Genomic DNA, 13,195 nt, shown 5'->3' with positions numbered 1-13,195 from the left:
GTCTGGCCACAGATCAGTTTTAATCTGAGACAGACAGACATGAGGCTGCCGTTCTCAAACAGGCAAATGTAATGGATGTTAAATTATTGGCTGATTGATAGGTTCTCGCCCTAGTTTCTTCTCACCACTGCTGTCAGTATGTACATCTGTTATGAATAAAAAATAGGTTCAGGAACCATCTGAAGGTTAATCTGGGTTATGGGTTCCCCTTGTTTTACCTTCCATAGTTTTTACCCTTTTCTTTTTTACGATTAATGTTCTGTTTATACACTCTGGTGTACAGAACATTGTCGTAAAATAGTCATTATAAAGCTCAAAAGTTATTGTTCTTGGTTAAAAACAGCGAAAAATACAAAACCTGAATGCAATGTATACACTGCCTTAGTATACAGTAATGTGAAAAAGAAAGTAAATTCTCTTTAAGTTCTAAGCTTTTGTGTATCATTAAATACATAATCATCTTAATAACCATCTTAAAATGAGATAAATAAGTCAGCTGAATAACAACCCTTGACATATTACAACACTGTCATTATTAATTTAACAAAAACTACCTGCTTCCACTGGAATGAAGGCAAGTAGCAGCCAGATGCTGCTAATCAAACACACTTAATTAACTGATCATCAGTGAGTGTGAGCACCTCTATAAAAGCAGATGTTTTGTCAGTTTGCTGCTCTGCAACATTCAGGTGTGTGTTAACACAATGCCAAGAAGGAAAGACATCAGCAATGATATTAGAGAAGCAATTGTTGCTGCCCATCAATCTGGGAAGGGTTATAAGGCCATTTCCAAACTGTGTGTTTAATGTATTGTTCACTAACTGAATGGAAAACCTGATAAATTCAGATACTTTTACATTATTTTCAATCTTGTGTCCATTTTGGTTCAGGTTTGGCACTTTTCTGTAATTTTGTGCCAGATAAAATTAACTTTATTCAATAGATAAACTAGAAAACAATAAATAGATCAGCAGAGACCCAATTGCACAATAAAATTTTAGAACAAAGCGACCTCTCACGAGCATTTCGTCAACACCATCTCACCTCACTCTGACTCTGAATACTGGGGAGATGCTTATGACGATCATGTCACCACCACAATTTTATAACACAATGATTCTTCATCAATCATTCCTCATTTATGTCAATATGTTCATTCCCTGTGTCTGATGAGATCTCACCTTTCTCCGATACACCAATAGAAACTGATTCCATCTGCAATGATTCAAACTTAAAATACTTTATCATTGGTAATACAAGTCTTAACTATTTTAGTTAAGTCTGCTTAACTAAAATAACTGTCTACATTTAGATGTAGACAGTTATTGCAGGAGGAGTGTGAGTTCAAAGACTGAGTTTTCCCCCATTCTACTGATAGATTCACATCCCAGTGATCCCCCTCCCCCCAAAGGAAGATCATCATGGTTTCCTTTTGACCACGTTTGGGAGCTGCCATAGGGAGGAGGAAGACTTCCTAGAGGCTAATCTGGCCACGGGGATGAATGTTTAGTCTGCCAGCAAGAAGGAACACATTCAACATGTTCACATCTACAGGAGAAAAAACTTATATTGGTGAGATAGCTGACGTTACACTCAACAGAAAGGCTGAACACAGAATGAGGCTAAATGACATAATCCAGTTCAGAACTATCAAAATTACATTTAGCACGCAGAAATACTCACAATAAATGCTCATGAAGATGAATAATGCTAAGAAGCAATTTCTTCTCTGCGAGTTTAAGTGCAACTCAATTTACAGACTGAAAATGGTCTCTGAGCGTCAGTCCTGACGGCCGTTTGGCTGAATAAACAATAAGAAATCATGAAAAGATCTTAACATTGTTTTTAATGGTGGGTTGAAGATTACAAAGCAGAAAGCAGACGTCATCATTCAGTCATTCACTGATAAAATCCCTGATGAAACAACACTGCGTTTTATGGCTTATAACAGCATGCTTCGTGAGCACAGATGATTCGAAAGGAACAAATTCCTTCGTTTGTTTGGGACAGTTTGTCAAATGGAGGTTGTGGTAAAAGAGGACCAGTTCTTCACTGGTGCAAACTGGGAATAAAATACAGGAAACTATATTCTGTTGCAACCAAATGGAACAAAACAGCACAAGTGAACAAATAAATTCTTTCAACTGACTTTATAAATATAAATAGAAACACCGTTTGCAGTTTATTGTGTTCCCAGCACTGAAGTGGTGAAATTACTTCTGATAACCATTGCTCTGGTGAACATGCAGGTCCAGTGTGCTTCAAGGCTTTTTATCTTAAGAAACATTCCAAGTGAAACTGCTGCAGTACAACAGCTTATCCACTATAATAAGTTTTAAGCAAATCAGTGTCGAACTGTGTTGTTCATGATCGTGTGACAAATGCGTTCAGTTTAAAGAATTCTGACGAGAATCTATCAAGCAAGACTGGATCAGTTTTATGTTCTCCTGCCAACACAAAGTGTCAGTCAAAGGCTGCAAAAGCTCATACAGTCAAAAGATAATACTGCATACTGTACTCATGCTCTGTTTGGACGATCTGTGACCAAATTCTTTCACTGGATTACTACTATTTGTGGTCATCTGCAGTAATAAAGCACTTAGTGTAAGAGACAGGTTAGGATAAATCAGTCTTTTCTAACTGTCTCCAGAGCTCAAACAGAGGTGTGCAGGTTTTATTTATCCCGAAACAAAGTCTGAAACTCAAGACAAAACTCAGAAAACTAAGGAACATTCTATAAATACCTATTATTTACCATATTTTACAGTCTGGAGATTCTTATTCTCAATGCATATGTTCGTACTACATAAAAAATAAATAAAAGCATGAAACAAAGAAACAGGCTTGACAGCAACGTCACCGTGCACGAGATGGTTCAGTCTTTTAACTGCAGGTGGAAAAAGAAAGTAAATTTTTAAGAGAAAAGCTGTTCATCGCATCACATTTCCATGAAATCACACCAAATGTGTGTGCAAAATCGCACCGAATCTGAATTAAGCTCATCCAAAATGTTATGTCAGAAAAATCACATAATGCACATACATCAGCACACCAACACTGGGTTTATAAAATGGCAAACAGCTTCAGGCTTGAGTTGATCAAATCACTTCTCACGCTAGTTTTTGGTTTTGTAAACAGCACATTCAAAGAAGTCTTCACTGACAGCCCGGACAATGAGAAGATACAGTAATTAAGCTTCTGTAAACCGAGGACTTCTCAGAAGATCAGAGGAAACGGAGAGTTTTAGACAGGTGAACCATGGATGTACCCCACATTTACTCTGCATATTACGTGTGTGTGTGTGTGTGTGTGTGTGTGTGTATTTGTGTCCTTGGCCACACTGCTACCCATCTGTATAAAGCTGTATGTAAACTTTTCCACATTTATTTCCCCCTTGACATTTCATGCTTTCTTGACACACCGTAGCAACTCATTAAATAAATAAGCCAATAAATTAATCAAAATAACAGAAGAAGAATACATTCAAGTACTTCAGTTCACAAGATTCTGCTCTTGCAGCAGCTTCCGTCTACGCTCTGGTTGACTATGTGGTTTGTGGGCAACAGTACCTGCAGAGCATAAAGTCAGTCACCATGGGCACCTCTACGTGGGATCTCTGCCCTGTTACCAGCACAAACATTGGCTCTATGATGAGTTCCTGTAGCGATTTAGGCTTTAACCGAACCTTTAGGCTTCTAAACATCCCGCCTGTCCCGGTTCACACTGACCAAACTCCCTGGTGACCTCAGGCAGGTGGGGTCTTCAGGTTGTGATCCACTCATAGTGCAGTGAGGGTGCGGAACAGCTGAGTGAGGCAGAAGACGGAGGCGGTGAGCGCTGTGCACTGTTTGGCCAGCAGCTTGGTGCTCAGGTCCTGGCAGCTGCGTTTGCTGCTGGCTCGCTCCGCTGCAAGACAGAAGTCCCTGAATGAGCGGGCCACATCTGCCAGACCTGCAACCGCCTCTGCGTTCCTTCGGTCGCACCTGTCGCAACCAGAGAACCAGAGGCAGATGCCTGCCAGCTCCACCAGGGTCCGGAAACTGTCAGCTAAGGAGTGAAGCATTTCCTCCGGGCTCTGTCCAATCCCCACCACCTTCTGGCAGCCGGACATCAGCCGCCTTGCCTCCATCTGGAGGACCCTCTTGTTTTCTGTAAAGTGCACAGGACAGGTGTCCTTTGGGTGACGACCTCCGCGACCTGCCACCGATCGCTCAGCGCTGCTGCCTTCCAAAATGGAAAGGAGCTTGTCCACGTCCATGCGCAGAACTTGGAAACCTGCGGGAGGGTCTGGGTAGCGCTGCTGACCGAGTTGACTGATTGTGTCCTTGTGCGTTTGTGACATGTATGAATCGGAGGAGTTTGACAGGGGCGAGAGGAGAGGGCTGAGCTCAGAGGTCGAGGAGGAGAAAAGGATAGAGCGCGGAAAAGAGGGAGAGTGGGTGGAAGAGGTGGAGAGAAAGGAGGAAACAGGGGGAGAAGTGATGAGAGGAAGACCCGCTGCAGAAATCTGGGTTACGCTGCTGCTCTGTGTGCGGCAGGAGAACTCATAGACTGTCAGCTCTTCGTCGAAGGTGTCCTCCCCGCTGAAGCAGTTTGTATAAACTGCGGGGCAGCCACAAGCGTCCAGCGGCACCTGCACGCCCTCTGCGACCGACTCGCATCCAGACACAAGCACAGAACCGCAGCCAAACTCGGACTTCAGTGGTAGAGCGGACCCCACATCAGCTGGGGTCTTCGTCTGATCCTCACAGATGGTAAACACTCTGCAGCCTGTGTTGGATGAGTTGGAATTCTGCTCCGAAGGCCTACAAAGACCTATTAAAGGCCTGTCGCTACTGGTCTTTGTTACTCTTTGGGACTGACCGTGAAAAGCAAGTCCCGGCCCATTTAGATTCTGCGTAGTCACCACAACAGGAGCTGGAATGGAACGTGGCTGAGTGCTTACTTTATAACCTGGATAGTCTTGCTCTGGACCACCGACTGTTAGATTTGGTTCTGTAGAGTCTTTTATAGGTCCAGGAGGGTCCATCTTCAAGCTGATGGTATGTCTTTGGAGGAGGCTTAAGATGGAGGCGGGGGGCTCCGTTACTGGCCCTGGTGTGCTCTCATTAAGTCCAGAGTACAGAGGCTGAATGAGATGTTGGGGTTTGGGCTCAGTCTGGACGGGCAGCTGAGAGCTAACTTCTTTTAATTCTGACCCAGATGGAAATCTCTTTTCTTCGGTTGATTCAACACAATACTCCCCGTCCACCTCGGATCCCGTGAGCGTATCCGAATCATCCGACTCAGCGGGTTCAGCTGCCGTGCCCATCTCTAAGTCTACAGTTTGAGTGACATCATGAACATCTGTTACTTTGATGGTGACATCTGAGTCGTCTCTCGTGCTGTCCTCAGCAGGGCTCTGGGCAGTACTCCCATCTCCAGCTCGATTTAGACTGTCCTGGGAGCGCGATAAATAAAGGGGCAAATTTTGAATCTTCCCCCTCAGCGTTGAGGCAGACAACCTGCCCATGATGGCTGGTGAACAGGTCTGGAAGAGGAAATGAGTTCGAGCAGGTGTATCTTTGGTGAGATCGTGCATTGTTGTGGTTTTAGCCATCGTTAAGCTCGGGCTAATTAAGCTCTCCTTAGCTTCAGCCCTCGGTGAGGTTGAATCCGATGGGGGGTTTTGATCTGAGGAGGACGTAGTTCGAGGTGCGACTTCACTTTTTAATCTAGAACCTGAATTAAAAGTTGGAGACGTGATGCTTGTCGCAGCTCCAAGCTTTTTTGTTATGGAGTTTATAGCCAGAGTGTAATCGGTGTCAAGAGAAGGACTTCTTATTTGAACTTCAGAGTTAGGAGGAGACTTAATGCCGACGTGCGATTCATCTGTATTTGCTCCGGCTGAATCATCAGTGACGCTGCACTTTGCAGATATAGTCCTGTCATCCGTCTTTGACCCATCATTTAGGGAGTTATTCGACTCAACATCATCATCCTCAAAAACACTGTCTGAATTTGTGCTGTCTGTGACTTCATCGCCTATGTTGATGGTGGATTCAAGAAGATCTGTGGCTTCATCATCGTTAATGCTCGAACCTTCCACTGCGTCTGTGTGTGTCTGTGCTTCGTTGGCGTTATTACTTTTCTCTGGACTTTGTTTCTCATGATTTATAACAGTAATCTTGTTGGAGGTTCCCACATTTTCAGAGCTCCCTTCCCCCTTTGTCAAACAGTCACTTTCAGGTTTGTGCACATCGGGTACCGGTGGCAGAGGGGATGACGGTGGAGGGGGTGGGGGTGAATACAATGGAGGCAAATATTCATCCACGTGTGGGTTTATCTGTGTGGAAATGAAATGGGAATGCGAAAGGCCTTCTGTTAGACATGCAGACAGCGTGTCACTCTCCTGTGGCGTTTCAGCACCTAAAAGCGGTCTCTTTAAGCTGGATGAAAATCCTCTCACAGTCTCTTTCTTCTCTTCTTCCTCTTTACATTTCTCCTCGATGATGTCAGGCAGAAACATATGACTTGTGAATGGCCCTTTCCCCGTCACGCCTGTCGGCTCCTCCTTCTCTGCCTCGTCTTTGCCCTCGCCCGTCTCCTCTCGGTCCTCCCCTTCCTCCTTCCCATCGCCCCTCCGATCCGCACTCTCCTTCCCATCTGGATCAACCCGGCAGCGGACAACAGTGATGGACGGAGGTGCTGCATTCACCAGATCTGTGACCGACTTGGATTCCATCGTGTCAGGCTCCATCTCCATATCCTGTTTCCTGCTCCTGGATGGGGATTTCAAATCTGGTCCACGTGAGCAGACTTTAGATGGGATTGGTTTTGACTCGAGTTGAGCGGGTTCTCCTTCAGAGTGAGTAAGTGAGGAGACAGTTGGACTGGGATTCTCGGTTTGCTCTGAAGGTTCGGGATCTGAAGTGAGCATTTGAGTATGGCTTGATTCTGCCAGAAGGTTTTTGAGAAGCCTGTTGGCAGTTAAGTTGTGCTTTGATTCTGGATCAGGCTCCGGATACGTCACCGTTGAGGTGTAATCGGTTTCCATGAAGGAGCGTCGCTTCCGGGATCTTTTTCTAAGGTGGAACAGCGTTTCTCTGCTTCCTCCTTCCTCATTGCCTTGCTTTCTGTCTGCTCCCGATTCTCCATCTTTATCTGCATCCTCCACAGAGACTCGGATGTCACTGAGGCTGAGAGTGCTGAGGAAGTCCAGCTTCATCCTTTTGCAAATATCTGCAGGACAGCAAAAAAAACAAAAAAAAAAAACAGGATCAGCCAAAATGCTAAAAGGATTGTGCATCAGATAAGTTTTCTTTTTCTGTTTTAGAGTATAGGCAACCACATGCTCCATGTGCAGAAGAAGAAATCAACACGAGTAAAGACAGATACTCAAAGAAGCCTATTGTGCATGCTGGAAGATATTAAACTATCTATGATTACATTGGCTGCAAATGACTTCAAAAGCTGTAGTTTTCAGTTCTTGTGCCGTGGAAATGAAGCTTTCAGGCAGCAGCAACTGATGAGACTCTTTGCTTGAGTTTCACCTGTCACACTTCACACAGAGTGTCTCATTTGTGGGGTTATGTGCAGCATTAGAGGCTCTATTTTGGAGAGGAAACACTGGAAACCTAAAAACACTGATAAACATTCTGATGATAAATATGAAGATACTGCAGAAAAGTCCAGCACAGTCCAGAAAAGTTAAATTTTCTGACTTAATGAATCAGATCTTAATTCATTTCAACATTTAAATGTGGTGTTTGTGTATCAATTATTCAGCAAGGGTTCCACAGCTTATTTTTCCTTATTATTGACAGCTGAAGCGAGCAAGATTTAAGTGCGTCCACCTAATTTCTGAAAACAACAATGCTAGTTGGTAATGTAGATGTAAATCTGTCATTTGCATGTTAAAAAAAAAAAAAAAATCGCAAATCTCACTTACAGATCCAGTTTGTCAGATGTAGTGACATTTATTGGTCTAAAGTAAAGATTAAAACCAACTCAAACTGCGTGTGTCCGCTGCATTCATGATTGCTGCACTTTGCTCTGATGATATAACTGAAGATGACTTAAGGTGCATCTCATCTCAACAGCCAGGTTATGATTAATAGGTCACATGACCTTTGGTCCCAGGTTTTTAAGCTCTGCCTCCCCATTCTGAACCAACTGTGCCAATCCTTTCCAAATCATGACCTTTTTTGGCCATTTTTTTTTTTTACAATTTCTCCACTTCCCACAGCTCCTGAATTAGACAAGGTTATTCTGTTCATCCAAACTATAAAGGTAACAGTATGTATATACACATATATATCTGTGTGTGTGTGTGAGTTATCTATATAATTAATTACATATATAAAAAATAAACAAATGAGATCATAAAGATGCTTCATTCTTATCCATGAAGAGAGCCACTTCGACTAAGTTGGAAGCTCATAAGTCATACCTTTTGTTGATGATGGGCCTTAATGCAGGTGCATTAGTTGCATATAAGGCAGCTGCACCTGTGATTGGACTCTATCTTTGCACTCAGCAAACATTTATTTGATCAATAAGACCCTTGCATCCTCACTTTCTCTGATCTATAAGTAATAAGTATGTGTCTGTTCGGGCAGAAAGGGAATCTTTTAGGTTTTGATTAGTCAGCAGTGGAAGAATTATTCTGAGGCTTTACTGAAGCAGAAGTACTTAACAACACTCTACAAATACTCCTGGACAGGGAAAGCCGTTTAATAAAAACTGACCATGTGACTCTTACAATGTTTTATTTATTTATTTCATTACATTATGCTGAAACTATTCAAATTTAATAATCATTTCCCTGTAACTGATGGAGGTTGAGCTCAACTATTACGCATCAGTCTGCAAATCATGATAATTCTTATAATTTCTTCTCAGTTGATTGATTCAGAAATGAAGAAAACTCAGCTCAAAAGGCAATCGTTGTTTTGTCTTAACCTCAAAATAATTTAAATAAATAAAAGGAAAAGCTTTTCCAATCTGGTGAATTAAAACAGCGTTTTCTGCTCTACTTCTATATAAAAAATTTTTACTAAAAAAAAAAAAAAAAAAAAGCACAAAGCTCCATATATTTCTTGCATTAAAATCTCATTTTATAAAGAAACTAAACCCGTCAGACATTATCAGTAAAGAACAGGGTAACATATCTGAAATATTGAGGAGCAGAAGTAAAGGAAAGCATTAACCTTAAAGGGGAACTCCGGGGCATTTGAAGCGCAATCCCATTGCTAGAGGTTGTCAAATACTGACAGTAGGACACAGACTGGTGCAAATCGGCGCTCCCTGTGCGGTGATTGCGCTGTTTGCGCAGCGTGTCATGCGAGGCTAATACGTGGTGGCTAGGGGCAAGCGCTAACCCTTCCACGTAAAACAACAACTTGCACACTGCAGAAACGTCACACCACTTTATAAACCATCCGACAATAAAGTCACAAGCCTTACCATCAAAACCATATGCATGGTTCTCACATTACTGGCATGGGGACGTTACAAAACAACTTCAGAGTCAATAATATTACTGGGCATGTATTGTTGTAATGTTTTAAATACTTGAACGCAGTTTTTCTAGAGAAGATAATTGCTTTGTATATGGGAGTATCGTCCATTGACTCTTTTGGGCTTTCACATGCGCGCGCATACCAACAACCGGTAAGTGACATGCTGTTTATAAAGTTGTTTTGTAACGTCCCCATGCCAGTAATGTGAGAACCATGCATATGTTTTTTTTGTTTTTTTTTTAAGTATTTTTTTGGGCTTTTTATGCCTTTAATGATAGGACAGTGTGAGAGAGACAGGAAGCATGGGGCAGAGAGATGGGGAAGACACGCAGCAAAGGGCCGCTCGGTGTGGGAGTCGAACCGGGGCCCGCTGCAACGAGGACTGTAGCCTCTGTACATGGGGCGGCTGCTTAACCCACTACACCACCGACCACCCCCATGCATATGGTTTTGATGGTAAGGCTTGTGACTTTATTGTCGGATGGTTTATAAAGTGGTGTGACGTTTCTGCAGTGTGCAAGTTGTTGTTTTACGTGGAAGGTTTAGAATTTGCCCCTTAGCCACCACGTATTAGCCTCGCATGACAGGCTGTGCAAACAGCGCAATCGCCGCACAGGGAGCGCCGATTTGCACCAGTCTGTGTCCTACTGTCACTATTTGACAACCTCTAGCAATGGGATTGCGCTTCAAATGCCCCGGAGTTCCCCTTTAAAGGGGAACTCCGGGGCATTAAAACATTACAACAATATTACTGGGCATGTATTGTTGTAATGTTTTAAATACTTGAACGCAGTTTTTCTAGAGAAGATAATTGTTTTGTATATGGGATTATCGTCCATTGACTCTTTTGGGCTTTCATATGCGCACGCATACCGAGAACCGGTAAGTGACATGCTGTTTATAAAGTTGTTTTGTAACGTCCCCATGCCAGTAATGTGAGAACCATGCATATGGTTTTGATGGTAAGGCTTGTGACTTTATTGTCGGATGGTTTATAAAGTGGTGTGACGTTTCTGCAGTGTGCAAGTTGTTGTTTTACGTGGAAGGGTTAGCACTTGCCCCTAGCCACCACGTATTAGCCTCGCATGACAGGCTGAGCGAACAGCGCTATCTCCACACAGGGAGCGCCGATTTGCACCGGCCTGTGTCCTACTATCAGTATTTGACAACCTCTAGCAATGGAAACGCGCTTCAAATGCCCCGGAGTTCCCCTTTAAGTAATGCCTTGTAATCACCATGTAGTAAATACTTCAGCCACCAGATGGAGGCAGAGATAGAATTTACCATCTTTCTATTTGATCGCTTCAAACTGCTCAAAAATGACTGACACATGTGGTGATAAGCCTCTGAACGAAAACTTAATCACCTCTTGGCACGGCGCCCGAGGTCGGATCTTCAGGTGAGGTGAAACGATCTCTGGCGTCGAAGAACTCCTCATCAGAGCTGCTGTCTCCAAAGCCAGGGGGTGGGTGGAGGATAGGGATCGGCTCCACTTCCTCAGCCTTGGTCACGTCGTCCTCCTCCTTCCAGGATTCTCTGATGTCCAGATGCTGGGGGCGCTGAAGGCTGCGAGCGCTGTCGGGGGTGATGTTGGAACAGAGGTTGTAGTAGCAGCGGGTATCGCTTTGGTTGAAGTTAAACACAAAGTCTGGGTGGGAGGAGGGGGATGATGGAGAAGGAGAAAATGGATGCTCTTTAGCACTGCCCTCACTTGCACTGCCTCCTTCACCTGCTTTTCTCAATGTCACACCCATTTCTTTCTGCATCTTTGCCTGACTCCACAGCTCATCTTCTTCATCGTCATCCTCCTCGCTGGCCTCCGGAGGGCTTGGCAGGAAGTCCACGAGGCGGGAGAGCTCAGCGAAACACAGGGAGCTATCATCCGAGCAGGGATTACCTGAACATTGTTGGGCATTCTGAGAGGAGGTGAGGAGTTTGGGATCAGCTCCGTCGCCCGACTTCCTGCAGCCTCCTCGTCCTCCTCTGTTCACGGCCGTGAGGTGGATTAGGGGATGAGAGTGAGCTGGTGGAGGTATGAGGAGGTGGGGCTGAGTGTGCCCGTCTGAGTGTGGGTGAAGCTGGAGCGGAAAGGGGGAACAGAGATGAGTTTGTGAGGAAATATTTGGATTGATGGAGGAAGAAGAACATGAGATTAAATCATCTTCCTCCAGGGCATCAAGAGAGTCACTGGAGGGACTGGTGAGGACGCGAGAGTCAGTATGACACGAGTCTGATGCTTCTGATACAGATGGATGCTCCTCTGCCGCCTGCACCTCCTCTCCACCTCCAATCCTCCCTTTTTGTCTGACTTGTCCCCCCAAATCACTGTCTATTATCTTGATCTGTATTAGTCCACCATCCTTCGCTCTCTCTGCCTCCACTGCGTCCTCAGTCTTACCCTCGCGATTCTTTTCCAACGGAGACTTTTCCTTTTTTTCTGTGTCAGCATCCTTCTCGTCTTGACACTTTTTGTCCACCCGAAGTGTATCTAGCTTCTCTTTGCTGTCTTTATTTCTCACTTTGTGCCTGTCTTTTCTTTTCCTTCCATCTGGGTCTGACGAGGATCTGACACGATGGCGTGGCTTGTCGTCCTGAGGCGCCAGACTGAGCAGCGGTTCCACATCCGAAGAGTCGTCCGAGTCGCTTGCACACCGAGACACGTAACCTGTGAGGATGCATCCCCATGAAAACAAGACAACAATCATTCAATGATTAGAACATACATGTTTGATACTTGTATTACTTCCATGTCTGCACGTTACTGTATACTGTGACATGTAAAAGTTTGAGCACCCTTGTGTAGAAGAAAGAAAAGAAAATTGTGAAAGTTTTGGCACCCCAGGAGAGTTAAGCTCTCAAGATATTTTTTTGTTTTAATCTGACTTCACTAGCTTGTTAGGATCTTAGTTTTTTTTGTAGTAATCATCAAGAAAGGTCAGATTATGCAAATTTCAGAGCTTGTACTCCTCAAACCTTAATCGCACAATCAGAAGCCATGTGCTCTTCTAAGCAGCTGCCCAGGACTGTGGAAATGAACACAACTGATGTCCACCGTGAAGAAGAAGAGGGCTATAAAAGAACAGCAAAGTGTTTTCAGGCAGCCGTTTCCTGAGTTCGTAACGTGATTAAGAAACAGCAGTTAACAGGAAGGATGAAGGTCAAGTTGAGGTCCAACAAAGCTTTATATGAGCTTTATATCAAGGCAAATCAAAAGCTCCATTGACTGGAAAGACCTTGAGGAAGACTTTTCAGACTCTGGAGTGACGGTGCACTGTTCTTCCAACCAGCCAAACCTGCACACACACAAGACCTGAGTGGAAGAGTCAGGAAAACCTTTCATGTAAAACCTTACTGCAAAAGAACCTGCCAGAATACTGGAAAAGAAGATCTAAGAAAAGTTTGACACATTTTGGAAATAAGTCACAAGGACCGATTCTGTGCTTTTTGGATGTAATGTGGAGAGGTCATCATCACACTGTTTGTGTAAAAGCAGAACATAAATAGAGGATTGCTTCTATAACAGGCCAATAATCCTGATTGCGCCTGAGAATCCATGTTGGACGACCTGAAGAGGCAGACTGGGGGATTTTCTGTGACCCACAGAACCTCCGGAGTAACGCATTATTAAAAATCAGTGGACAGACTCACAAAGAGTGCTGCGTGCAAGAACTGGAAGCAATCTAAAAACTAGA

General features: G+C 43.9%; 1 protein-coding gene across 1 annotated transcript in view; it reads right to left on the bottom strand.

The window, feature by feature from the left end:
* Nucleotides 1-1,856: 1,856 nt before the first annotated feature.
* The window catches only part of frmpd1a (FERM and PDZ domain containing 1a), a 54,334-nt gene continuing 42,995 nt past the window's right edge, over nucleotides 1,857-13,195 (bottom strand). Inside the window, exons 15-16 of the mRNA XM_075463478.1 lie at nucleotides 10,870-12,168; nucleotides 1,857-7,221 (exon numbers count right to left, since the gene is read on the bottom strand). Coding sequence (XP_075319593.1) covers nucleotides 3,779-7,221; nucleotides 10,870-12,168 — 4,742 coding nt within the window. The 3' untranslated portion in view covers nucleotides 1,857-3,778. The remainder of the gene's footprint in view (nucleotides 7,222-10,869; nucleotides 12,169-13,195) is intronic.

The sequence above is a fragment of the Odontesthes bonariensis genome, chromosome 4 (genome assembly GCF_027942865.1).
Source record: "Odontesthes bonariensis isolate fOdoBon6 chromosome 4, fOdoBon6.hap1, whole genome shotgun sequence".
Classification (NCBI taxonomy): Eukaryota; Metazoa; Chordata; class Actinopteri; order Atheriniformes; family Atherinopsidae; genus Odontesthes; species Odontesthes bonariensis.
This window is presented reverse-complemented; position numbering and strand designations above follow the sequence as displayed.